This window comes from Silurus aristotelis (genome assembly GCF_946808225.1).
Source record: "Silurus aristotelis genome assembly, chromosome: 24".
NCBI lineage: Eukaryota > Metazoa > Chordata > Actinopteri > Siluriformes > Siluridae > Silurus > Silurus aristotelis.
This window is the reverse complement of record NC_139597.1, coordinates 6,960,296-6,986,995: the sequence shown is the minus strand read 5'-3', so window position 1 is coordinate 6,986,995 and position 26,700 is coordinate 6,960,296. Positions and strand designations below refer to the sequence as shown.

The following is a 26,700-nucleotide window of genomic DNA, read 5'->3' as shown; positions in this document are numbered from 1 at the left end:
AGAGGGGCGGGATGGAGCTGTGTTTCCTCCCCGCCCCTCACTGACCCTCCGCTCGGACACACTCTAACAAGCAACAAGCTGAGAGCTCACACATACAAACTCATAGTGTGGGATTAACAAGAAGAACACTTGAATCATCGAGGATTTTCTGTTTCTTGGGTGAGTTTTTATTTTCAGACCGCTTTCTTGGCCTACATGGTAAAAGTACTGGTTTGCTACGCTTTACGGCTACTTTATCCCCCCCCCGACGTGCACAGAACAGCAGTGGAAATGCAGGTGCTGCGCACGAGCCGAAATACACACGCTTTTTCGGCATGTAGAGCATTTATTTATAGCATGCATTTGATCTAAGTCAAGAGGAAATGCATTTTCCTGAAAAAAAAAAAAAATATTACAATTCGGGGGGAAGTTGCAAGATACACAGATACACAGCTTTAAATTTCCGCTTCTCCTCCATGATCTCTTATGTAGTACCATAGGAGATATCAGACATACAATACAGTGTAGCCAGTGATGGTGCAGAAACACTGGTGCCTTTATACTCTTTAAGACCACATTGCCAAGAAACCTCAAGTGTTTTCCTTCTCGGTGAACACACACCACTTGTAGCCAGGGGAAAAAATAAATCTAGATGTTTGGCAAATGGAAAGTTGGAGTGTTGTGGAGTGTTTGTACCAATGTACGTACAAAAAAAGGAGGAAAGCAACCCTAAAAGTGCTTCAAAATATATAATCTTTTTATAAAGAAAGCTACAAACCATAAACCAAAAGATTCAGATTATTGTTACTGTACTTTCTGTGTCAGTAATGGAAACTAAATGGAAAATTCCAGGCTTTCCATATAAAAATAGTTTAGAGAAAAGTCAACTTGGCACAGGAAGTGTGTATAGTATTTAGGATCATGTGCAGCCATGAAAACAGAAACATCATGGGAATAATAATAAAAAAAAAAAAAAAACATGCTCTAATGCTGTGTGAAATCTGTGTGATATTTGCTCTATTACCTGTAATTCAGTAACAAAATAAAGGAAATGTCTGGTATTTAGATGTAAGTAAATGCTAGTAATCGAAAATCTTACAATTCAGATTACATTCGCTATACTTCCTGCATGTCAGTAATGGAAACGAATGGGAATTTCCTGTCTTTTAGTATAAAAATAATCCAGGAAAAATCCAACAGGGCACAGAAAGTGTTTAGGATCAACTGCAGCCATAAGAACACACCTATAATCATAAACCCCTTTGGTATTAGACTAATAATGCAAAAATCTCAGATTTTACATTGTATTCACGATGCTTCCTGGACCAGCAATTGAAACTGAAGGGAAATTTTTTGCCTTTAATGTCAAAACAATCTAGGAATAAATCCCACTATATACAGAAGTTTTTAGGTTCAGCTGCAGCCAGGACAAGCAGATCAATACTATAAACCCTTTGGGGATTCAACTAATAGCTTTAAAAAAGTTAGTAAAAATATGTTCCTTTTCAGATTTTTTTTAGATGGATTGCTTGTGCTAGCAATGTAAACTGCAAAAAAAAAAAAAAAAAAAAAATCCAGCTTTTAAAAATATACAAAAATAATTCAACAGAAAATAACAAATAACTTAAACTCCTTGGGAATTGAGGAGAATATTTCGAGGATAGTTAACACATGCTACTCACTTTCCTTATTATTCCACCCTTCCATACCAGATAATTATTGGTGGATAACTGCTCCTAGAAAGCAACAGTTTAGCAATCACTGCTACAACTGCAATATTTCATTATTCAAGTTGTTTTTAAAGTACAAAAAAAGCTAGAAAATAACTTACCAGTTGGCTTTCAAAATGGTAAATTACAGAAAAAACCCCAACATTTTTTAATGTGATTATTTGTGACTATTTATAGTAATGTGTGATCACATATTGAAAATTGCAAATGTGAAAGTTTTAATCATGGTGTGCCACCAAATTAAAGCACATTTTGTAGAGTAATTCTTTTTTAGAAGATCAAAATTGGTTGATAGTAAAGCGTTTACCTAGAAAGAGAATGATTTGTTGATCTAAGTCACTCAGATAACCTGTATATATATATATATATATATATATATATATATATATATATATATATATATATATATATATATATATATATATATATATATATATATATATATAAAACACACATGCCTAACAATAAATACCAGCAAATGCAATCAGAGCCAAATGTAGAGGAAAAAAATGGCAGGAAACTTGTTGCCTATGAACACTGTCATCAAGGAAAAGGGGGGCCTCATCAATGCTTTGTGGCTGTTTTGTGGCTTGCGGTCAGAAAGCCTTTCAGATTATGATCACGAATGAAGTTTGTAATGTGTTAAAATGCAAAGTAATGTAAACCTGAAACCAGGCTGCATCTGCTGTGTGGTTAAGACTTGACTTGATAGAAGTCTGAGCAAACTAAGAACCGTAAACACACAAAAAAAGAATATTTAGGGACACAGATTCAGTATTTTTGCATTGACCATTTTAGGCTTTGGCTATGGGCTTTGTCAACAATATATGGTTGAATTTGAGATGTAGAATTCAGGATAGTCTGCACATATCCAGCTTTATTAAACATTAATGGAAAAATAATAGAGGCTTCAGAAAAAAAAAAAAAATTTAATTTGAAAAATGTTTTCAATTAAAACTGTGCTGTTTTCTATTTATATTGTATTTGATCGTAAGAATAAATATGATGGACTTTGTACAGTATGCGTTGAAAAACCCCATCATGCACCAGAGAATAGAAGTGTTTCAAATACATGAATAGAAACTAGGGTTTGCTTGTTCAATAACTGCAACCAGTCACTATCTTCTCACAAAAAAACGTGTGCACTCTCACACTAGAAAATCTCATCATTATCTAATAGCTCTATGTCCTTATATTGTATGTTTATATAAATACATTTTCGAGGACTAGTGTTAGGTTTCTGGACCATGTAATATTCATTTGTATCTATTAAATAAAATCTACTGTTGGAGCACCTCAGGCATGAGGGAATTGTTTGCCATCATTTAGCACACTAATGGAGCATCCATTTCTTCTCGAAACCATCCTGTGTGTACATCAGAAATCAATAATAACCACACCTTCCAACAGTATGAACACTCAAGGCCAGCATGGTTTTGTAGATGCTCAGTTTCTAAAACAGCTGTGTGGATTTGAGTGTTTTGGTGTATATTTTTGACCAGTTCTCCCCAAACATGCTTATTTTAGGAGCCATTATTTGCTTGCTGTTTTGACACATGTTGCTTCCATGCTCAGCCCCCATACAGTCTGTGTCACTTGTATATGCAGGCAATTCATGGGCCACAGCTATTCATTATCATGTCACAGAAACAAGCAGTTTGACTGCTGTCTCTCTGGTAAAAAATCACTCTTGTTACCAGCCTCTTGGTGTTGTTTCTTTTTCTGTTACTCCCATCATTTCTGTATTATTAATTGAATTCTGTTCAGTTCAATTCACTTAAATCTTATTTATATAATGCTTTTATCAATTAACATTAGCTTAATTCTAATTTAAACAAAACTTTAGCTGCAGAGTTAAAGGTGTTTTAACTGTAATCGCAAAGAGTTAGCTTAAAATAATAGAACATATAAATCATTACATAGTCAATAAATACATCACCATGACAGTTCTTAGATTGTAAGTATATTCTCTCTTCATCTTAAGGGAACTCAGCATCATTTTACCATTTTATAAGATTTTAATGATGCAAGTCTGGTTACTGTGTTTGGCATTAGCAGCATTATGGGGCTTTGACAAAAGAAAGCTATAAACTAATGTTATATATATATATATATATTAATCGCACATTTGTATCTGTTCCAAATGTACCTTATATTAATACTTTTCAAGTTTTTAATACTCTAATCAACATGGGCCTGGACAAATATAGATTGCTTTATGCAAATGTACTGTTTATTATTATTTAATCCAAACTCAACATTGAGCATGAAGACATAATTTTCTTGTAAACGTTTAAAAGTAATTGATGTTTTAAATCACGTGAATCATAAGGACATCAAACAGAACTTTTGCTTTGTTTCCTTGTGGTCCATGTGTTGCATTGAAAGTTTTCATTTCGCCTCTTTTATATTGAATCATTCATTTATATTTGTATTAAAAATGGTCGAACAGAAATGTGCTTCATTAATCTCACATTAATCAAATTTGTGCCATTAATGTGTATTATATGTGTATATATTCATGCGTGCACACACACACACACACACACACACACACACACACACACACACACACACACACACACACACACACACACACACACACATATATATATATGTATTGTGTATGTAAAATTTGTTTTAAATTAAAAGGAAAGAAATGCATGATTACCATGCTAATGTCTTCCAATCTAGCTTTATTGAATTCTTTGTATATCTTTTGTTCAGGAATTAGGATGGGGAGCTTGTATAAAGAAGAGAAGGATGACTGGTTGACAGTCTGTCTCAAGTACCTTCTTTTCGTCTTCAACTTCCTGTTCTGGGTGAGTCTGGATCGAGTGTAGTGTGTGTGAGTGTGTGAGTGTGTGAGTGTGTGTGTGTGTGTGTGTGTGTGTGTGTGTGTGTGTGTGTGTGTGTGTGTGTGTTGTTGTTTTTTTTTTACATTTCAATGTAAGGGGAAAGTGTGGGAGTTTGATCTGTGGGCTAAAACTAGAGGCAGAAAGCATGAAAGTAAAGGCAGCACAAGATCAAATTGATGTTTTTGAGTCTCAGGTGGGTTGTGTCTCTGTGAGTGCATGTGTGAATAGGGTATTCCTAAACAGTGTGTTTTAATAATAGAGCTCAGTCAAGCCCTTATGTTTCACAGAAGCCCAGGGCTATTAGAAAAAAACACTTTCAAATTGAAAAGGAGGAAGTTTGAGCGTGTGTTTATGTGTGTGTGAATCATTGTCTGTAGCGATGTGGAGGCAGGCATACAAGTCTTTTATTTTCCCACCACCTCTCAGCTCTTGGTTCCTCTTTCGCCTGCCAGTATTTCTTGCTTCTGATCAGCTCACAAACTAGGACAGCACCCCCTAGAGTCATATTTGTTTGTAGAGTGGTTGTAAAGGCACCACAAATAAAGCCTGGTGTGATTTCTGAACACAGTCGAGTGTGTCTGTATTATGTACTGATTTCCTGTCATTGTCATGCAAATATGTCTGTAGACAGAATTCACTTTGACACTGATCCTCAGTGAAATTTGACAGCATTGAAAACAGGCTTTGGATAAAGGGCAAGCATTAAGCAGCCACATTCAGGCTCTTTTTAAAGCAGTTCTTAAAAAGTGAAATATGAGGTGCTTGGTGGTGTGTAAAAAAAAGATAATTCTATAAGAAAACACAATATGTTCATAAATTATATCAAGCTATTACATTTTGCTGTTCGAGGTGAGGAAATTATGACATGGTGATGAATTGGTGTGATACTATTACTGTCTCGAAATGGTAAATTTTTAAACGAGAGCTCATTGTGATGCATTTGATTTGATTTCTCTTATAATAATCATGGCATTCACAACAGCAATTACGTTTTTAATATACTAATGATCAGTTAACATTTACAGTTTTGCAGATATAAATAAGCTTTTCTTATTAAATAATAAAACAAATAATCCTCCTTGTGTTGAAAAACCTACTGACTAACACTGGAGACTCCTATAAATGGCAAACAAACATCTTTCTGAAAGCTTCACCACATCAACAATTATGTCTCATGTTACAAAACAACACTTTTCTTAGATTACAGTGTTTGCGATTCACAAGACCCTGTGTATGAGCTGTTGCTGTAGAAACAATACCATATTAAAATGAGCACAATAACATAAACCTTGTGGCCTGAGCTACTGTCAGAGCTGCTTTTCTTATTGTTAAATTGGTATAATATTTTGTTCATTTCTGGTAACCTCTGACCCTGTCCCGGGCCATGGAAACAAAAGAACACACTTTTTTTTAGTCTGAATCAAAGTTGGCTTTTGTAGTGTAGTGGCCAGAATGGTATGCGTAATAGCTGGTCAAGCAGAAGTCCCCGGAGGCCATGTCTGATTACTGCTTTGGCTTTGTTTGGACACAGAAGGAAAGGAAACAGAGGGCTGGAATGTGGGAAAGTTTACTAGGAACTTCCTTGGAACTTCCTTGGAATATAAGTCGATTATTATACAAATTTGTTCTAGTATAACTTTGTAACTTGTTCTATAGCAATACATAAAAATATATTGAATTAGGCGTCTGCCAAAGGTTTGAAAACACCTAGTAATTTATTGTTTTTGAGACACATGCATGGTCCTTTTGATTATGTGCATAAAACTAGGTATAAGTCAAAAACACACAAGAATTGGACAGAGAATTACTGGAAAAGAGTTCTGCGGACAGAAGAAGCTTAATGGTTTGGGATTGTTTTCTGAGCAAGAAAGGATGGAGACTTATTCCAGGTGAACCAACCACTAAACCAATATGGCTACCATTCCATATTTCAGCACCATGCAAATCTGTCTGGATTGTGGCTAATTGGAATTTCATCATAAAACAAGACAATGAGCCGAAGCATACGTCCAAGCTCTGTTAGCGTTATTTAGAGATTTATATCTATATATTTATATTTATATCATGGAATGGCCTGCCCAGTCACTGCATCTAAATCCAACTAGTGAAGAACATCTTTAACAAGTTTTACAAGAGTCTTTCCTCTAAATGTTTGGAGATACAGAACTGTTCACATGCCATGCGTGTGTAAGGCTCTTATTTATTCTAAGAGAGAATTTTGTAATACAATTTTTGGTTTGGTCGATGTAAATCTTCATAGCGTTATATTTCTTTGTTGCATATAAACAAAAGAAACATGCAAGTGTCTCTCAGAAACGATAAAAACTTTTCAAAGTTATGACAGGCACTGTATCATTTTACGCTATTATGAACAAAAAACTGCTATGCTGTATAAAGCCATTTTACCCACAGAATAAAGGTAAAACATGTAAGGAGTAAAACATTATGGGATGTGCTGTACAGGTTATTTCAAAACATCAGATCTGCACTACACTTTAGGATTAGTAACAACAAATCCTATAATGTCCCATGCATGTTTTATATATCCAAAAAAGTTTTATGTAGTTAAGCATAATTATTATAACTTACAATAATAATTATTTTAAAGATTAGTGACATGCATGTTATGAATAAATTGAGATATTCTTTTACAATTTATTCATTTTAATGTCAAGTCGATGTCTATATAATAAGTTGCATAATAAAAAGAAAACTAATATTTCGATGGAAAGACCAAACTGCTTATTGTCTCTCTCATTTTTTTTTCAGATGGGTGGAGGGGTTGTGATGGGAGTAGGGATCTGGACTCTGATTGATAAAGGAGATTACTTGAGCCTGCTTGCCTCCAGCACATTTGCCGTTTCTGCTTATATCCTCCTGCTGGCTGGTGGCCTGGTCATGGTCACTGGCTTCCTTGGCTGTTGTGCCGTCATACGCGAGCAGAGGGGCCTCCTTTCCATGGTACACACATCTTTCTTAATCGTTACCCCACTGGTCACTCATGTAGACAAATTGATATCCAGGAGCTAAGCTGTATGCATATTACGATGACTGGCACTGCTATAAAAAAGTTGGTATATGATGTTATTATATGTGTTTTAGTTGCCAGCTCCCTCTCAACTATCTGACTGCTTCTGATTCAGAGCATGACAGCACAACAAATGAGCTGACAGACATCCCACTCGCCTCCATTTAAAAAAAAAAAACAGAGCCCGAGAGGTTGTGACTGTTATTGCAGTGGTTCTATTTTTAGCTGACCCTTTGTGTGTTGCAGGATACACGGGAAGAAAAAGTGCCACCTTTTGGGCGTATCTTAGTCCCCATGCTGTTCCTTTTGTGCTGTTTAGATTGCATGGTTGATTACAGCAGATTGCAGCAGATCTCAGAAAGGTGATCTGAAACTCACCTTTAAAGGAAGCATCTCTTACTGTACTTATCGTATGTAGACACAGAACCACACAAACACACAATCTCAACCACACAAGCACATCGATCCCAGCTAGAAAACGGCAAGCAGCTGGACTGCACTCTAATGACTGGCCTTGAGTTCGCCTCTATAAAGGTTTTGTCTCTTGTCTTGCTGACAAGTTGACATAATTATCATCATCCCTCTATGTGTGTGTATGTGTGTATATGTGTGCTCATGTTTGTGCCAGCTGCTATCCCGACACCCATATGCTGCCTGTGTTTGAGTTGTTTGTTTGTATTTCTTCTTTACTGTCAGTCATGCTGATGAGAAATGTTTATTCCAAACAAGCTGTGTATTTTATGGTATATGTAAAAGTTATTTTAAATGAAAAGTTGTGTTTGATATGTTCCAGATATGTTCCAGATATAGTCTGTGAGTCGCCATGAGAATAGACTGAGAGTAATACAAACAATGCTAATACTTTGCAGTGTTTCTATGAATGAATATCTTTTAAATATTCACAAAAGTTGATGTATTTTGGAAGTTGAAGTCTGTAACAGGCATTTCTCTAGGACTTATGGGTTGCCAATTATTCTTACATAAAATGCCAGATATAACTATGTTAACATTTCATACAACATTCAAACATTAATGTCATCTTTTAATTATTTTAAATATTTAGAAGTTTATATATATACATAATATTTCAGCATGTAGATTGTACATCCACTTGAATCGTTTCGAGATCCATCATAAGCTTTTGTTAATAATAATATAATAACAATTGACAAACACCAGTTTATAGCTTTGTCAGTGAGCAAAAATATTAACCCCCCGTCGAAAACCCCCCAAACAAACAAAAAATTAGAAAAGTACAGATTCACGCAAAAAATTCTATTAGTAAATTAATGTTCTATACATTTGTTTAAAAGCTTAAAAAAAGGCTTATTTTTATCTTTTTTTTTTTTTTATTAATATATAGCATAGTAAAAACAGCTAATGCTGGTGTTATTACGCATCATGTTACAGTAAATCATTGGAACATAATGTGGCTATGCTAAAACTCCATGAAAATGTAAAAACATTGCTACCATAGCTAGCGTTTCTGGCTTGAAGATATTGACAATCGATCATGATAAGGCTTGGATTTTAGCCTACAATAAAGGCTACGTCAGTTCACCCATCAGGTACATGTAAAAAGTAATTCATTTATTTTACATAGGCATCAATTAAATGTATAATATAAGATAATTAAGTAAATAAAAATATAGTAAATAAAATAATTTTTATATAGTAATTGTATTCTTTCCCTACACAGTTTACACTAAAAGTAATGCACAAATTAAAAATGCAGCAGGATGGATAGGTGAGCTTTGGGATGGGATAGGAGTGTAGATAAAACAGAAGGTACTCATGCCTGACTAAAAGGCACTTCATAAATGTTGCATGCATAGAAGCATAGGTGACAGTGAAGTAAATTGTAAATGACAAGGCGGTGTTACGAGTGCTAAGTAGGAGTATACAGCAAACAGGTGCTTGTACATTGCTAATTAACTCCGTGTGTCTGCCTTTCCTTGTCATCTTTTGTGCACCCGAAATACATTTCTTTATTACAAGGACACTGTTAAGAGCATATAACATTTAAAGTACTGTCATTTTGCTCTAGATTTTGAATGAATACAATTCATGACATGCTGTATAAGTCCTGACTTATGTGCACTGCTTGTGTTTGTATGATTTGAAGAAATATTGCAATCTATTATACTCAATTGTAATAAGGACATTGTGTACAGGGGTAAAGCTAGATTGAGTAGAAAACATCTTTTTTATTTGTTTTTGGCATGTACATTACATTTTTCTGTTAATCATGCAGCATTTTTGTGGAGCCAAGTGCAACAGCACTACCATTGTTCATAAGAACAAAACACATACTTGTACATAGAAGAAGTGATGGAGTTTGTTTGTTTCTAGCATAGACTGTATATTCAGTCTACCAGTCACAGTATATTTGTGGGTGTAATGGAAATGAACAAGTTGGATGAACAACAGACAACAGAACAGCAAAAATAGAAGGGTTGCTGCTTCTCTGTTTACTGTATTCGGTGTTCAAAGGAAACATTATTATAGACTCAAAGTACTTAATTAGAAATTGTGTGTGTGTGTGTGTGTGTGTGTGTGTGTGTGTGTGTGTGTGTGTGTGTGTGTGTGTGTGTGTGTGTGTCTATATTATTAGGTCATTAATGAAAGCTTGTAAATATAATTCTCTACTCAGCCCTAATAGTCTAATTTATATACAGTGGGTACGGAAAGTATTCAGACCATGTGATATACTTAGGACCATGTGATATTTCAGTTTTTCTTTTTTAATAAATCTGCAACAATGTCAACAATTCTGTGTTTTTCTGTCAGTATGGGGTGCTATGTGTACATTCATGAGGAAGAAGAATGAACCTAAATGATTTTAGCAAATGGCTGCAATATAACAAAGAGTGAAAAATTTAAGGGGGTCTGAATACTTTCCGTACCCACTGTATATCTCATTAATTCAGACCTTCATACACAGTATATGGACATAAATATTGGGACACATATTGGCTACCACAAGGCATATGATTGTATAGGATGTCTTTGGATGTGGTACATTTTCCTATCACTTAACCAATAAGACCCAAAACATGTTTCTGCATGACAGTGTTCCTGTTCACAAGGCCAGCTGGATGAAAACGTTGTAAACATGGGTTATAGTGGAATATATTGAGTGGCCTGCTATTGAGCTCTGGCCTCAACCCTGCTCAACACCTCCTCAACCTACACCAGTATTTGACTTTACTAATCCCCTTGTGGCTAAATGAGCACAAATCTCCACAAGCAAACTCCAAAATCTGGTGGAACATCTCTAAAGAGAGGTTACTATAACAGTAAATGGGGACTAAATGTAGAATGGGATGCTTATAATGCACATTATGGTTATGTCTTATGATTAGGTGTCCACAACAATTGTCCATCTAGTAAAAGGTCTTCTGTTTGTATAAATCTGTTGCTGTTACATGAGCTTCCTGACCTTTTCTTTGCTCTTGTCACTCTGTAGTACTTCTCCTGTTTGCTGGTGATATTCCTGATTGAGCTCATTGCTGGAGTTCTAGCATATGTGTATTATCAGAGGGTGAGTCATCACTCACACACCCAAAACACATTTAAGCATAAACACACACACACACACACACACACACACACACACACACACACACACACACACACACACACACACACACACACACACACACTGTAATTTAACCAGATTTAAAGATGAAATGCCTTAAAGAAAACAGTTATTTAAAAAAAAACATTGGTAATAGTAATTTAGAAACTTATTTTTGAGCAATGTGATCAAATATATTAAATAAAATACGCCACAAATATCTTAACACAAAAAAAGTAATTACTATTATCATAGATGATTAGAAACCTATAGGTTCATATAAAGTTTGTAAATGTTAAACAACTGAGTCAATGAAGGCCTAAGCTTGAGACATGTAACTAATTATGTAAAGAACACCATAATAATTCGTCAACAACATATAGTACAATTTATATCTGTTTATTGTTACATTTAATGCTGTAAAACACAAAGACTAGTTATTTCCGGTTATTATGTAGGTTTTTAACAGTTGTTCCTTTACCAGCATCTTTTTTTCTTTGTTTGAAGGTTAAACAAATAAAAAAACACCAAAAAAGAAAGCAAAATCAGTTCTGTCTCTCAAGGCTCCTGGGGTGGAAAACCCACTAATCTTTACAAACCTCTTACAGCAGAAACTCCGTCTATATCAATAGTGATATGATTTTCTTGTTAAATAACAACACATTATATGTCAACATGGAGTGTCCCTCATGCTAGTACCTGTGACTTAGCTCTTGAGGACCACAGGATGATGTTATAAGTGCTACAAAAAGTTACAGCCAACTTACACCTTTATTTTACATCATAAAGCAGTAACTGTATTCTTTTGAGAATTTCAGATTTCACGAAGCATGTCTTCTTTTCTCACACTACCGCTGTTAAACCCGCTCAAACATTTCTTATATTTTAGTTAAATTTTCTTATATTCTGTATTTGAAATTTGGTTTGTCTTTGTCTCTCCTGACTTTTTTCAGCTGAGTGAGGAGCTGAAGCAGCACTTGAGTAAGACAATGACAGAGAATTATGCTCAGCCAGGGAAGGAGGGCATCACTAAGGCAGTGGACCAACTGCAGCAGGACGTAAGAGACTTGAAATCTGAAACCTGAACGGGTCATAGGACCACAATTTAAAACTTTTTTTAGTATCTTATTTTCTGCCACTCACATTGACACCAGTATGATGTCAGGATAAGTATAGAATGGGGTTACTACAGAATCATTTTGGCGAATGCTAGTTTTTACAAATAATAACAAATATTTGTTTGGATTATTTAAAATCATTTTCAGCTTACTGCAATTTAAACAAAGTCTTGTCATATAAAAGCGAATATATATGTGAAAAATGGTTTAGGGTAATGTAGGTGGGCTTGGATGGGTTTTTTCCATGAAAGGTCATAGTTATGATAATGAACTACATTTCCCATTAGCCACACTGGGGTGTGCACTGAGGTGTGTACACTTTTATAATCACTATATATACAGTATAACATATGTATATTATATTACAATTATTAAAGAATAGCATACTATTTCAGTTAAATGTCATAAATGCATGAACAATGCAGCTATACAGCAGCTATAAGCAGTTGTTCCCTCAATAGGCTTTGTTTTCTTGTGTGGGGAACTTCTTAAGACTGATCTTTTTTACAAAGTACTCACTGCACTGGAGACTCCTATCAATTGACTATATCAAGGTTTATACATATAAATTACAACATGCCTTTAATTTTCCAGTGTTGGATTAAGTGTAGCATCTACCATACAAGTCTGAGTTAATTAGATCTGATATTGTTGAGAATTAACCACGTATGATCTTTTATGTTGCAGTTTAAGTGCTGTGGAAGTAATAACTCCTATGACTGGCAGCACAGTGTGTACATCCTGTCCTCAGAATCTGAAAAACGGCTGGTTCCTGATAGCTGCTGCAAGACCATAACCCTTCGCTGTGGCAGGAGAGACCACCCTTCCAACATCTACAAAGTAGAGGTGGGTTTTAGTAAGGGAATATTGGCCTTATTCCCACACAGTCATGTAAGTGATTTTAAATAAGGTGAAAATGTAATGCTGACCACTGGAAAGCCATGTTTCTTTTGATACGCCACTTGGGGAAGTTTTAAATGAGGAAACTACAGCTGTAGATCTGGCAGGTGCTCATTCTGACATTATTGTAATTTTCTTTGTTCTGAAGGGAATATGCTATTATCAATGCTAACTCCCCACTGAGCCATATAGAACACATTATGTTTCAAAATCCGTCCACAACTTGATTAGCCTCATGGGTGTGATTTGAGAAGAGTGTAATCATACATCAATCTGTTAACTTAATGAAATCTATGTTGGATGACAAAGAGTACATATTGTACCTCCCTAAACCCTCAGGACTTGTCAGCAAGTCCGGCCTTATTTTTTTTTTACAAGCTTTTCAACCTGTTTAACTGTTCCTGAATAAAATGCTTTAATAGAATTAAAATGAACAACTGTTTTCAGAGAGAATTTCCTTTTTATGATTTATTCAGCGATTGGATAGTTGATATTCACCAGTTAGCTAGCTAACTAATGCTGTTTGTAGTTGAACACTGAGTGGGTTTACTTTACAGAGCCTGACACTCCCATGGTAGCTGAGTAATTTAGCTAGCTTTAAGACAGTTTAGATAATGAAATTTCCATGCCTCATTACTTCTAGTGTATGTTTATAATCAGATTATTATTTGGTTGCCTGTCATATTGTTCTATGTACATTCTATCCTATCATATTTATTTTCATTTTCAACAGCTCACACAACGTTTCTTAGCCAACTAGTTATTGTTAAATAAAAAAACAAGCCAACGTTACCATTAAATTGGTCTGTGTTTTGAGGTGGCAAATAACAAATGGTTTTGATTGATCAGCAGCTAACGTTAACGCTAACTATAAACAGGTTTAGACAAAATCAGATGACAATATACTGTCATTATGATTTTTATTCATACAACATTATACTAAATAATGAATGTAAAGTTTTCCCAGAGTTACTGTACATTGTACCTGTATATTACCTATACTAATCTACTACATATTAGGTTAATATACATTTTTGCTAATATCTGAAGCACATTCACACACACACACACACACACACACACACACACACACACACACACACACACACACACACACACACACGCACACACACACACATCTGTACTTTCGGCTTTCTGTCTTGAACCAGTGAATCGCAGCTAAACTTCTGCATGATTGCTGAGCTCAATGCAGAGAAGTTCAAAATCGGTTTTGAAGATGTTTTTAGTTAATAAATCATTTTTTATCTAATGATTGCAGGAGGTCTTTTGCTTTTGTCTGATTGAAAGGCAAAGATGGTGCCAAGCTTCTAGGAAACTGTGAAGCCTGCACAGAAAACAAATCAGGCATGTGTGTGAAGGTGACCTGCTATCACCCAGCAACAGCACGGCAAAAGTGCAGGTTGGCATTTGTAGCTGTTAAATGGAGTTTGAAATGCTGTTGTGTCTTGCAGGGAGGCTGTATTACTAAGCTGGAACAGTTCCTGGCTGACCACCTGCTCATCATTGGTGCTGTGGGGATTGGTGTGGCCTGTCTACAGGTAATGCCATCTATATTAGAGCTCTGTATCTTTCTTACTGTGCAGTTGTTACTCATCACCTTTATATAATCTATTAGAAAATATTTGACTGTTTCCTTATTTTAATATTCACAGAATTTTCAGTTTTGATTGGTGTGAATTAGTCCAAACTTCCTGTTGTGTTTTTCGGCCTGAATCGTCTGCTCACCCCTCGCAGTTTTCCTTCCGTTCTTCCATTTTTTATTCTGCAGCATCTTCTGTGTTTACCTGTCCAGGGCTCTCATTTATAAACGTGGCTTACGCACAAAGTCTGGCTGAAGACGTGCATTCACCACTTTCCACGCAAAGGTTTTGATTTATAAAAAACTAATTTGATGGGAGAAAGTCTGCACCTGTAAGTTAAACTCTGAGCCCTGCGTACACACACAACATGAAAACACATAAGGTGAAAAGGGGAATTAGCAGGTAGCGTGCACAAGCTTTGCGTGAAAAGTCTGCTCTGGGGTCTCTTTTATAAATGAGGGCTGAAAAAGTGCGTCTGTCATGTTTTTAAATGAGACCAGAGTTTAGAAGGTGGTGCGTCAGTAATAATGGTCCACGGGAAACAGTGTTCTGTGTGTAGTTAAATGGACTAAATGAAGCATCGAGGCAATTTGCCTCAATGCTTTTTTTGTATTCGAATTACTTGAGTTACTCGAAGAATCGTTTCAGGTCCCCTGGTGGTCTAGTGGTTAAGATGCAGCGCTCCCACCGCTGCGACCCGGGTTCGATTCCCGGTCAGGGAACCATCCCCAGCCACTCTTAGTGCCGGTCCCAAGCCCGGATAAATTGGGGAGGGTTGCGTTAGGAAGGGCATCCAGCGTAAAACATGTGCCAAATCAAACGTGCGGAGGATCCGCTGTGGCGACCCCTAACGGGAGAAGCCGAAAAGAAACTTACTCGAAGAATCGTTTCAGCCCTAGTGTGAAGATGTTGTTTTATATTAATGTGCTTACTCTAATATGTTTATTTTATAGACTAACAACTCATTCACTCACTCATGTATTTTACTTGGGGCACAAATGGATCAAAAAGGATATAGTTTTATTGTTTTTTTTTTATTTTATGATGCTTTATTTTATATATATATATATATATATATATATATATATATATATATATATATATATATATATATATATATATATATATATATATATATATATTTATTTTGTTTTTATTTTTAATTTAATGATTTTATTGAATGCACTGGAACTTCTACACTGTCTGTGATACTAAAGATCTGACATTTTTCATTAGGGAAAATTAAACATTGGGAATTATATTTTATGACTAATTTGCAAAAAAAGTTACAAAACCTCTTATCTTTTATGAGCATGATAGGAAAAATCATACATATCTGATGGATTCTCTTTACCAAACAAACATTTACTTAACATTTACTTAATTTACATTTACTTGTCCTTTAAGCATCAATGCTGCACAATTCAGGCTTTCTTTTTAGGACATTTTAATGTTAATAGCTGCTTTTAAGGTTCAGTTTAATGCCACCTCAACCATAAAGCTAAACCCACTGATTCAGTACAGAAAAATCAGGCACTTAAACATTAATTAGATTTTTTTAAGTGCTGACTAAAAATAGACTGTTATCTAGATCTATGGGTCAATCTGAAATGGAAGGTTATTTTTACCTCAGACCTCGAGTAGGCAGTATTGACAGATTCCTCTCTACTGCAAGAAGAGAGGGAAAGAAAAGAAAGAGCTCTTGTAGCTAAATGCAGACTTCCAAGTTTAGTCTTCTGCGCTCTGTTGGAGTGATGGCTGCTATTGATCTATTTCCTGTGAATTAAATCTTTAAATAGAATCAGGCACTCATCTCTTTTTAAGATGGATTGCTTTAGTCATCAGGGCATCGGAGTTGTGGGGAATGTGGCAAGATTATTTCAGTATTACACTGTTGAGTGCAAAAGTTTGCATCAGGCATTGTTTCTAGCTGTCATGTAAAGTTATATGTTTTATATGTATGTAGGAACATTCACTGACATTATAACATTATGACTGGTGAAATTAATAAAACCGATTATCTCTTCATCATGGCACCTGTTAATTGGTGGGAAATATTATGCAGCAAGTAAACATTTTGACTTTAAAGTTGATATAATAAGAATATTAGAAGCTGGAAAAATGAGCAAGCTTAAAATTTGAATGAGTTTTACAAATTGTGATGGCTAGACGACTGGGTCAGAGCATCTCCAAAACTACAACTCTGCAGTGGTCTTTATTTTTCAAAAGTGGTCCAAGAAAGGTAAAGTGGTGAACAGACGATAGGATCATGGGTGGCACGTGGGGAGTGAAGGCTGGTAAAACTGACCCCGCCCTCAACCACAGGAAACGCTTTAGCGAGAATAAATGTTGTGTTATATGTTGACTTAATGGTTAACTAAACATGTGATATCCAACCCTATTAATCACTATCATCATCATCATCAAAACAACAATTCAGCAAATATCTTTTTTAAAGAATGGCTGTTTTACTGAGGCACAGTTTCAGAGGCATGTAGAATCAGTGTTAAGGTGCATTGAAGCTGTTCTGAAGGCTTATAGCGGCTTAGTACCTGACTGTGTAACCATCACACACCAAGAGTTAGAGTCAGGGTGTAAAGTCTATTGAACATAATGTGATGCCAAATAATGTGTAAAAAGAAAAACATCATCAATTGTTAGCTTAGGAGACAAAATAAACTCTTTGAGACACTGAATGTAGGAAAAACAGCTCAGGATTGCAGACTGTGTAGTAAAGAAAAAAGTGTTTTTAATACGTAGTGTCTCTTTGTAAGAAAGCAATATTTATCAGGTGAGCCATGTACCAAAAAAGTGGAGCTAGGGACCTCTAGTGTTGTGGAGTGATATTGTCTGCTAAGTTTGTGACATTAAAACTGTATATTGTTCAGTGTATAATATAGAGTACAATATACAACAGTACTGTATATTGAGCTTTTTTACTGATTTCATTTTCAGTTTTTGTTCAAGTCGTTCCTGAACATATACCAGAACCCATGCAATGCAAATACTTTGGCCTAATTCATAAAAAAAATACTAATTTTCACTTTTAACTGAATATTAATGTCCAAATTTCACTCGCTAACTAGCCCAGCTGTCAAATTAAATGATACTGACTTTTCTTATCAAGCTTATTTTTTAGACTAGATAGGAGCATTATTTGGTAGGGGTGTAACGGTACACATATTCGTACCATAATATTTTTGTACAGGGCTTTAATGCAATCCTTTTTACGTGCAAAACAGATAAAATGTGAGTTTTCACTTGGTGTGTAGGTGTGTGTTATATTGTTCCCCTGTGGTAATTTGTTTATAAATTGATAGGCATACATTTGGACTTTAGTTGACATTTATGACACTGTCTCCTCTTTCTCTTTCTCTCTCTCTCTTTCTTTCTCTCTCTCTCTCTCTCTCTGAATGTATATGTGTAATGTGATTTTTTCTCTCTCCTCAGTAATATTTCAGATTGATGATTATAAATTGGACACTAATCAATATTTATGTCCTTTAATTATGTCTTTTGTCTTATATCATGTTTGTATCATGTCTTTTCTCACTCTTTCTTTGTATGTGTATTTGTTCTCTCCCTTCCTCCCTTCCTCTCTCTCTCTCTCTCTCTCTCTCTCTCTCTCTCTCTCTCTCTCTCTCTCTGAATGTATATGTGTAATGTGATCTTTTCTCTCTCCTCAGTAATATTTCTGATTGATGATTATAAATTTGACACTAATTAATATTTATGTCCTTAATTATGTTTTTTGTCTTATATCATGTTTGTATCATGTCTTTTCTCACTCTCTCTTTGTGTGTATTTGCTCTCTCTCTCTCCCTTCCTTCCTCCCTTCCTCCCTCCCTCTCTCTCTCTCTCTCTCTCTCTCTCTCTCTCTCTCTCTCTCTCTCTCTCTCTCTCTCTCTCTCTCTCTCTCTCTCTCTGTCTCTCTATGTGGTGTGTGTATGTTGGTTCTGTGTCTGTAGTTAGCAGGAGCACTGTTGACTGCCTGCTTTATATATCTACTTTATAAAGAAGAGGAAGAAGACTTCTCTGATGTTTAAATGAAAAGTGCCACTATTTGGCTCCTCAACAGTCAAGTGGGCATAAGGTCTGCCATATATGTGTGTGTGTATATGTGTGTGTTATGCATGGCATTTCAGTACGTTGTCATTACTTCATCACTGCTGTGCTTCAAAACCTGAATCCAACAAAACATGCTTGTTCTGCTGCTCGCACTTCACAAGGCGCTGTCAGTGTGCAGACGAGCATTGCATGGCTCATATTCCTAATTCATCCATTCAGCCATTCTGTTTTTAAAACATGAAACAGGACGTTTACATGCCAAATAGAAAGGGGGTAAAACATTGCAGGTGTTTTTCTTAGCTGGGTTTGCACTGCTTTGGAGGCAATTCACCACTGCTCACCAAAACATGTTATCTCTAGGCAGTTTAAGCATACAAAAAAAAAAGACATGTCTTTGGTATTTCACCCTGAATGAGATGGAAGGACAAATCATTTTTACAGTATCTGCAAATATGGAATACAATCCACTGAGATGACATGATGTTTTTTCACTTGAAATATTTAAAATTGTTTTTGTTTTTTTACAACGAAAATATACTCAAATATAATCAAATATTAAGGTGATTAGATAATATATGATATGGCTAAATGTGTATGTGGACACCTGACCATCACAGTAATATGTCTGTCCTCCCTAAACTGTTGCTACCAATTTGAAAGCACTAAATTATTAAGATCCTTTTACTGGAACTAAAAGGCCCACACATGTTATAGCTTGACAAAGCTCCTGTGCACAAAGTGAGCTCAATGCAGACTCCATCTATTTTCAAGAATTGAGCCCTGAGCTCAAAGCATTTGGGATGAATAGGAACCTCAACCAACTGCCCAACCTCACTAATTCTTACAGCCATGTTTAAAATTCTAGTGAAAGTCTTCACAGAAGAGTGGAGGTTAGTGTAAGAGCAACAGGAGCATATATCAAGAATTGGATGTTTAAAAACCCACATACAGACGTGTAATAAGGGCGTCTGCTAAATGCTGCAAATGTAAATGTAAGTAATGTATATTAAGGCCATGAGTTAATATTGTTTAGGCAAAAGTCCCTTAATTTAAACAAGTAGACCCAAATGTTCCAGCAGGGCAATACACATGTGAGATTTATGAAGATCTGGAACCTCAAGCTGCTGAATTTGGGATTAACTCTAAATGCTGACTGCCCCCCAGGCCTCCTCACCCTACATCAGTCAGTACCTGACATTATTAGTACCATTGTGGCTGAATGAGCACAATACTCCACAAGCACACTCCAAAATCAAGAGGATCTAGACTTTTCCCATAAAAGTAGTGCTTATTATAACAGCAAATAGGGCCTAAATCTAAAATATGATGTTCAAGACCACGCATACATCTTATATTCAGGTGTCCACAAATTCAGGTGTCCAAAAATACTTTTCTAGCAGTAAGAGACTAAAGCAACTTTTTCATCAACTGAAAATCTCCTCTACCTTTCTAAAAAAGCTGCCCCAAACCTTGACATTTGCTCTAAATCTTTTCAGATTTTTGTTTCTGTTCCTGAACAGCAAATGCAGAGCATATCCCAAACAGTGTCAATTTATCTTTAGCCAATTTTCCTTGTTTTTTGTTTTGTTGCAATGAATGGTGAAAATGCAGATTGCTGGTTATATGATATACCATACAGTTTATCTTAATGCATTCCTCTCCGATTATTTCATTCTTGATGCTTTTAGGAGATTGTTTTACACCAAATATTATTGATGGGTGAGGTTAATCTAACAATTTTCCCTCATCTCTCTTTCTCAAATGTACAGATGAATATGTGAAAAGACTGAGCCTTATACACAATCAGCTTAAAAGAATTCCAGATCTGGTATCTTTTTACAGTATGTGATTGATTGTTTTTTAGTGTCAGATTTTATACAACATGACATAAGACTAGTAGAGTAAGTGGAAGACATCTACTTAAATTATTCTTTTTTTTTTTTTGGTCTGGCATTATTTGTTTTTGTACTGAAACTACAGTACCTTGTAGCTAACAAATCGGCCACCCTTAAGAAATACATTCTCAAATCTATAAATACACATTTTAAAATACAAAAGATTTACATTCAATACAAAATACAAAACATTTCTTTTACAGTTTTTACCTACACAAAGCTGAAATGCACAGCGAATGCTCCTATATCACGGATAATTACACGCACATTTTCATTAAAAACTATACTGTTGCCCTATAGCTTGTGTAGTTGTAAAGAAGGAAGGCAGTTAACGTCAAAACATTAACCCAAAGGCTCAGTTTTTTCAACTTCAAATATTTTAGTTTATCACACAGTTAATGTTCTGTGTAAAAACAATATATAATGTATATACAATATTTAATATATGTAGACTTCTTATTTTTATATTTTTTATTTACTATATAAAATTTTGAGAGGTCAACTGTTCAAAACAGTTTTTTAATATTTGGAGCCATTGCCTTTTATTTGCTGGACAATTATGTTAGCTGCATTCTACCTGATAGAACTGGTGTAATTTAGACAGGTTTGTGGATTTGTTTGCTTAGATATTGTTAAATTCAGTGCTTAAATTTTCTGTGGGATGCAGGTCAAGGCCTTGTAATAGCCACTATTTCACTTTATTGTCTTTACCAGCCAACTTTGGATGTAAGTTTAGGATCACTGTTCTGCTCAAAGACATTAAGTTGTTACTTTCTGATGTCTTGAAATTATGCCTTGGTATTTCTTTTTTTCCACCCGATTCCATCTACTCTCTAAAGTTCACCATTCCCTTTTAAAAACAAAACTCTTTTACAACATGCTTCACTGTTGGGGTGGTGTTATTGCTCCTTCTGGAGTAGGGCTGCAGCTATCGATTATTTTAGTAATCGAGTACTAAATATACAAAAGAAAATAAGACAGGTCTCTTAAAATTAACAAGTAATTTGTAAAATTTTTTTGAAGAATTAACATTTGTATCACTGAAACTGCATACAAGGATATCTGCAAAACCGTAACCATTTAGTGCATTTAATTGCCATATTTAAACATACAAATATATACACTTAAAAAAAGTCAATTTCAATATACAAAACGCTAACTGCACTGTACAAAATTTTCTTTATGTTTTAGTTTGAAATTATCCCAAACTTTGGAAACTTTTCGTTTTGTTTGGTCTGAATCTTCTCCTCGCTCCTTGCTGTTTTCTCCCCGTTCCTCTATTTTTTATTCTGCAGTGTCTTCTGTGTTTACCTGTCCAGAGTGCTCCAGTGCATCAGAAATAATGGTCCATGGGGAAACACAGTGCTCTGTGTATAGTTAAATGGACTAAACAAAGCTTTTTTGTATTCGAATTACTTGAGTAACTCGAGAAATCGTTACAACTATATACAACATGTTCAGATTTTTTACTGTTTGAAGTTATGAAAAATGGAGATTTAGTATCTTTTTTAGTAGAGATAAATAAACATTTTATTGAATTTGTATGCAGAAGTGGGTAGATTGCCGTGAGTGGTTTCACCTGTCTTAGAGGAAACACATTCTTTCGTCTTTTCCAATTGATAGCTCTTGTGTTGGATGATGTAGAATAAGATTTTGGAAGAGTAGATTTACTGTCCTCTAAAAAAACTTAATATACAGCCAAGTATGTCTCCAGACCTGAACTCTATTGAGCACCTGTGGGGCATCCTCAAGTGGAAGGTGGAGAAGCGCCATGTGAATAACATCCAGCAGCGCTGTGATGTCATTATGGAGGATTGAGGCAGTGCTAGATAATGCTGGTGCTTACACAAAATATTGACACTTTGGAAACATGCTTTGGACACATGCTCACTTAGGGTGTACTCACTTTTGTTGCTAGTTATTTTGACATTAATGGCTGTATGTTGAGTTATCTGCATAGGACAGTCAATCTGTACTGCTATATAAGCTGCACATTGACTAAAATATATCCATAAAATGTATAAATATAATAAAATGGTTGCTGAAATGTAAGAGGTGTACATAGGTACTAGCTTACTTAAATTAATTAGATACTGTAATTATATTATGTGGTAACGTATTCATACAGAAGATAGATTCTTGTAATTAACTGCATTATCCAAATAACTGCACTGCAAATCTGCACTGGCTGATCAGCTGCATTTAGTGTGAGGAAAATAATGTAGTTTTTTTTTACATTTTTATTTTTCAGTGAACTGTTCATTTGAAAACACATTCTGCTGAAATAGATTTTAGATTTCAGTAGCTTGGGTTTTTTTTTTTTTTAGGTTTCTTCTCCTTTAGCTCTGCACTGTGTCCATGTTTTATGGGTAGGAGGAGGTTCAAGTATTTTTATAGAAATTATCGCCCACTCTAGTACTCCAGGACACAGCCTGCGCGAAGCCACTCTTTCCTACAAAAAAATAACCGAACAAAATAAAATATAAAAATCTCAGTAGGGATAAAAGTTCAGCTGAGATAGATTTTAATTTATGCCAGGTGTTTGAATTTTTAAGTATATAAGTATATTTTTATCTATTATTTCCCATTATATTCTGTATGTATTGTATTTTATATATTTAATGGGGAATATGGAGTGCTTTTCTTTTCTTACCGATTTTATTCTCGCTTTTGCCAACATCATAAGTTGAAATATACATGTTTTTAAATCTGTTTGAATGCTTAAACATGCTATATAATTCTCTCTTTTTGATTTTAACAGTCGCCACAGGTCTAACTCTTCAAGCGCATGCACGTGTATACTGTAGATGCACACTCCCACACATGCTAATTGACCCGATTGCAGAACTGCTGCCATAAGGGCTGCTTTTACGCCTCAGTTCCCATAGTAACTGGATGCTGTTCAATCTCTTCATCAGATGCTTTTATAAAGAACTTCAACAAGTGCAAGCACATACACATATAATTAATATATTTTTAAAAAACTACACTATTTTCTCTGCTCGTGTTAAAGAAAAAAATGTGCTTCAGAGTGATGCAAGAAACTGAAATGCAAAACACAGCATGGTGTCCTTGCTTGATTTTTTTTTTTTTCTTTTTTTTAGTATGCATCCAGTTGCTTATTGTGAATCCAGATGACCATAAATAAATATATCTTTATAGAAAAGACCTTCATGCCAGTAACTAGAAGGTTATTTTTGTAAGCGCTCATTACAATACAGTTCTCTGCTAGAATACGAATATTCATCTATGGGCTTCTGTGATGCATGTGCTTATTCATTTATACACAACTTTATATAAACCTTCTGCATATATGTATGTGGGTATTTTTTTTTTCTTTCAGATCTGTGGGATGGTGTTTACTTGTTGCTTGCACAGACGGATAAGGCTTGACCTTTACTGACCCGATCAGCAGGAGCTTTATGGGTCACCTCAACTGTTTGCTGCCAGTCCACACACTTGTTTATTCATTCCTTTTTTTCTTTTCCTATCATAAACTGCATGAGTATGTTCTCTCTCTAGTATGGTCATACATGAATATGCCTTATTCCTTCTCAGAAATCTCCTTATATATTCTTTCAGTCATTAATGTATTTATTTCCAAGGATCTTGCCTCTGCACTGTAAGTCTCAGCAAGAATCGGTGTAGGTACATGCAGGGTTCCTTTTTACATGCAAAAAAAATGACTTTTTATATCTTACAGTAAGAAAATCTTTGTCCCTTCAAAAAAGAATTTAGAACAATTTTCTCGTGAACACTGTGTATGTTTAAGTCTATACCCTATAATAACTTTGGATTGTATTTTTTCTTAAACTTAATGAATAGAAGTCATATTAAGGTCGTGTGATGCACTGTAAAGTATCTTAGATTTTTTTCACATGAACTATGAATAATCTGTTTAGGTTTTGTTGTAAATTAAAAAAAAAAAAAAAAAAACAACAACTGAGAAGCTATAGAGAAATAACAGGGATTTCGAGATTATAGCATACTCTATTAGCACTCTAAGATGCCTTGCCTAAGAATTCACCCAACTTTTCCCTCATTTTGCAGTGTTACGATGTAAATCTGGAATTTACTTTATGGGGACATTTATTATTTCATTTAAAAATAAACTTACCATTAAAAAATGCATAAATAATCATTTATTCTGACAAACAAAACAAATATTATTTATTTACATAAGTATTCAACCCCCGGGTCAGTACTTTTTACATTCATCATACATTTTAGCCACAGTTCTGTATCAGATCAAGGTCTGGGCTTTGACTTGATCATTTTAACACATTTTGGTTCTTGCTGTTGTGCTACAGTACTCCACTGCAGTATGTTTGAGGCTGTTGGATATTTGGAATGCAAACCTCTGCTCTACTCTGTATATTACAGTATTCTATCTTGCCTTTAGCCCTGAACAGTCTTCTAGTCCTTGTACATGAAACAAGCTACCACCACCAAGCTTCACATTGGTATTTGTAATCTCCAAACAATAAGCAGTGTTGAAATTTGAATTATAAATTGTCCCTCTTCATTCCATTTCATTTTCAGGTTGTAACACTATGAAATGTTGAAAATCCCACATGTGCAAGGCGTGGTATTTTACAAGTAGTATTAAAAGAAAACATATATTTGGATAAAAAGAACTTTTATTTTTACTGGGTGCTTTCTTATCTCAGCTTCGTTGAAAGCTGCTCTGTTTCTGTTATCTTTGCAATGTCATGAACCAGCTTTTTTAAAAATATATATCTCTGTCAGTATATATTTTTTATTTCCTCTAATTCCGACAACAGGCTCTTAATCAGAGCACAGATAACTGATGCATTAACCAACAAGAGTGAACTTTTTTTATTTCTCCCTCCGTTTTTTTTTTTTTAAAAGCGGCCTTTAACACAACCACCTTTCAAACTTTTAAAGGTACAAATCCTTCATAAAGCCATCACTAATTATTAACTGAAATATGTAAAAAAGAGATTCTGCCGCTGGTTAATTTTGGTACTATGGCAACCTCCGAGTTTAATTTGAAAGCAAATGCGTTTTATCTTTGCATTTAAATTTTCAATCATTGATGTTTTAAGCTACTTTACTTTTCATTTGAGTTCTAGATATATTTGTATGTAGATGCATATCGAAGCACTTGGGTGGATTGTGCAAAAATAATATCTGTATGTCTGATGTACTTCTATGATTTATTTTAATGCTTTTGAATTTATCCACTAGATTTAAAACTATATTGTAATATTAAGATGATATCTGCCTAATATTCTATGATGTCTGTAGATGCCATCAATGCCTATATGCCTTTAGACAAATATGTACCTCTTTCAAAGGACTTAATGAAGAAATGCATTATGTAAATGCACTATATACTGTAAGTGTCTATTCTAATTTTTTTTTACTGATTTTTTTTTGGTGGGCTAGAAACCTACGTAGTGTTTATATTAAGGCATTGCCACCTCACAGCTCCAAGTCGCAGATATGCTCCTGAGCTCACGTGACTGTTCTTTCTGTGTCTGTGTTGGTTTCCTTAAGCTTTTTTGGGTTTCTTCACCAAAACAAGTGAAAAGCTGATTTGCTTAAGATAAATTGCCTAAAGAATGTGCATTGGGCAGTGTGATGGATTTCCATCCAGGTGTATTCCAGGGATGCTCCATAACTCTGGTCCAGATAAATCGATACTGAAAGTCAGCGAGTGATTATTTATGTAATGTGCTTTTGCCAGCAGATGGAGACAGAGATCATTTATGCCTACAATTTGCCAATGATTAATATATTTTTATGTTTTTACTAAAGCACTTGCTTTTATCCATTTATTGTTACATTTGCGCTTGTGGAAAAAAAAAAAAGTTATAACACATAATAAACAGTCACCTCCCTCTTCAGTGTCTGTTTTTTCTTTTTTCTTTTAGAGTTAATAAAATTATTTGCCTTGTTATCAACCACAAAGCTCTC

The 26,700-nt window shown here is 35.0% G+C and overlaps 1 protein-coding gene across 2 annotated transcripts; it reads left to right on the top strand.

The window, feature by feature from the left end:
* Positions 1-26,626, top strand: tspan11 (tetraspanin 11). 2 transcript variants are annotated; one of them, XM_083528894.1, is made up of 9 exons: positions 30-159; positions 4,437-4,531; positions 7,337-7,528; positions 11,065-11,139; positions 12,129-12,233; positions 12,981-13,139; positions 14,666-14,752; positions 18,763-18,887; positions 24,101-26,626. In XM_083528894.1, the coding sequence occupies exons 2-8, from the start codon at positions 4,445-4,447 to the stop codon at positions 18,838-18,840; spliced, it is 783 nt and encodes a 260-aa protein (XP_083385020.1). In that variant the 5' UTR covers positions 30-159; positions 4,437-4,444; the 3' UTR covers positions 18,841-18,887; positions 24,101-26,626. The 2 variants fall into 2 exon arrangements, with proteins under 2 accessions (XP_083385021.1, XP_083385020.1); XM_083528895.1 differs by lacking the exon at positions 18,763-18,887 and having other exon boundaries at positions 1-159.
* Positions 26,627-26,700: the final 74 nt, after the last annotated feature.

Coding starts and splice junctions, on each gene's coding strand:
- tspan11 (XM_083528894.1), top strand. CDS start 4,445: ATGGGGAGCTTGTATAAAGAAGAGAAGGATGACTGGTTGACAGTCTGT. Junction 12,234..12,980: donor TGGACCAACTGCAGCAGGAC/GTAAGAGACTTG, acceptor TTTATGTTGCAG/TTTAAGTGCTGTGGAAGTAA. Junction 14,753..18,762: donor TTGGTGTGGCCTGTCTACAG/GTAATGCCATCT, acceptor CTGTGTCTGTAG/TTAGCAGGAGCACTGTTGAC.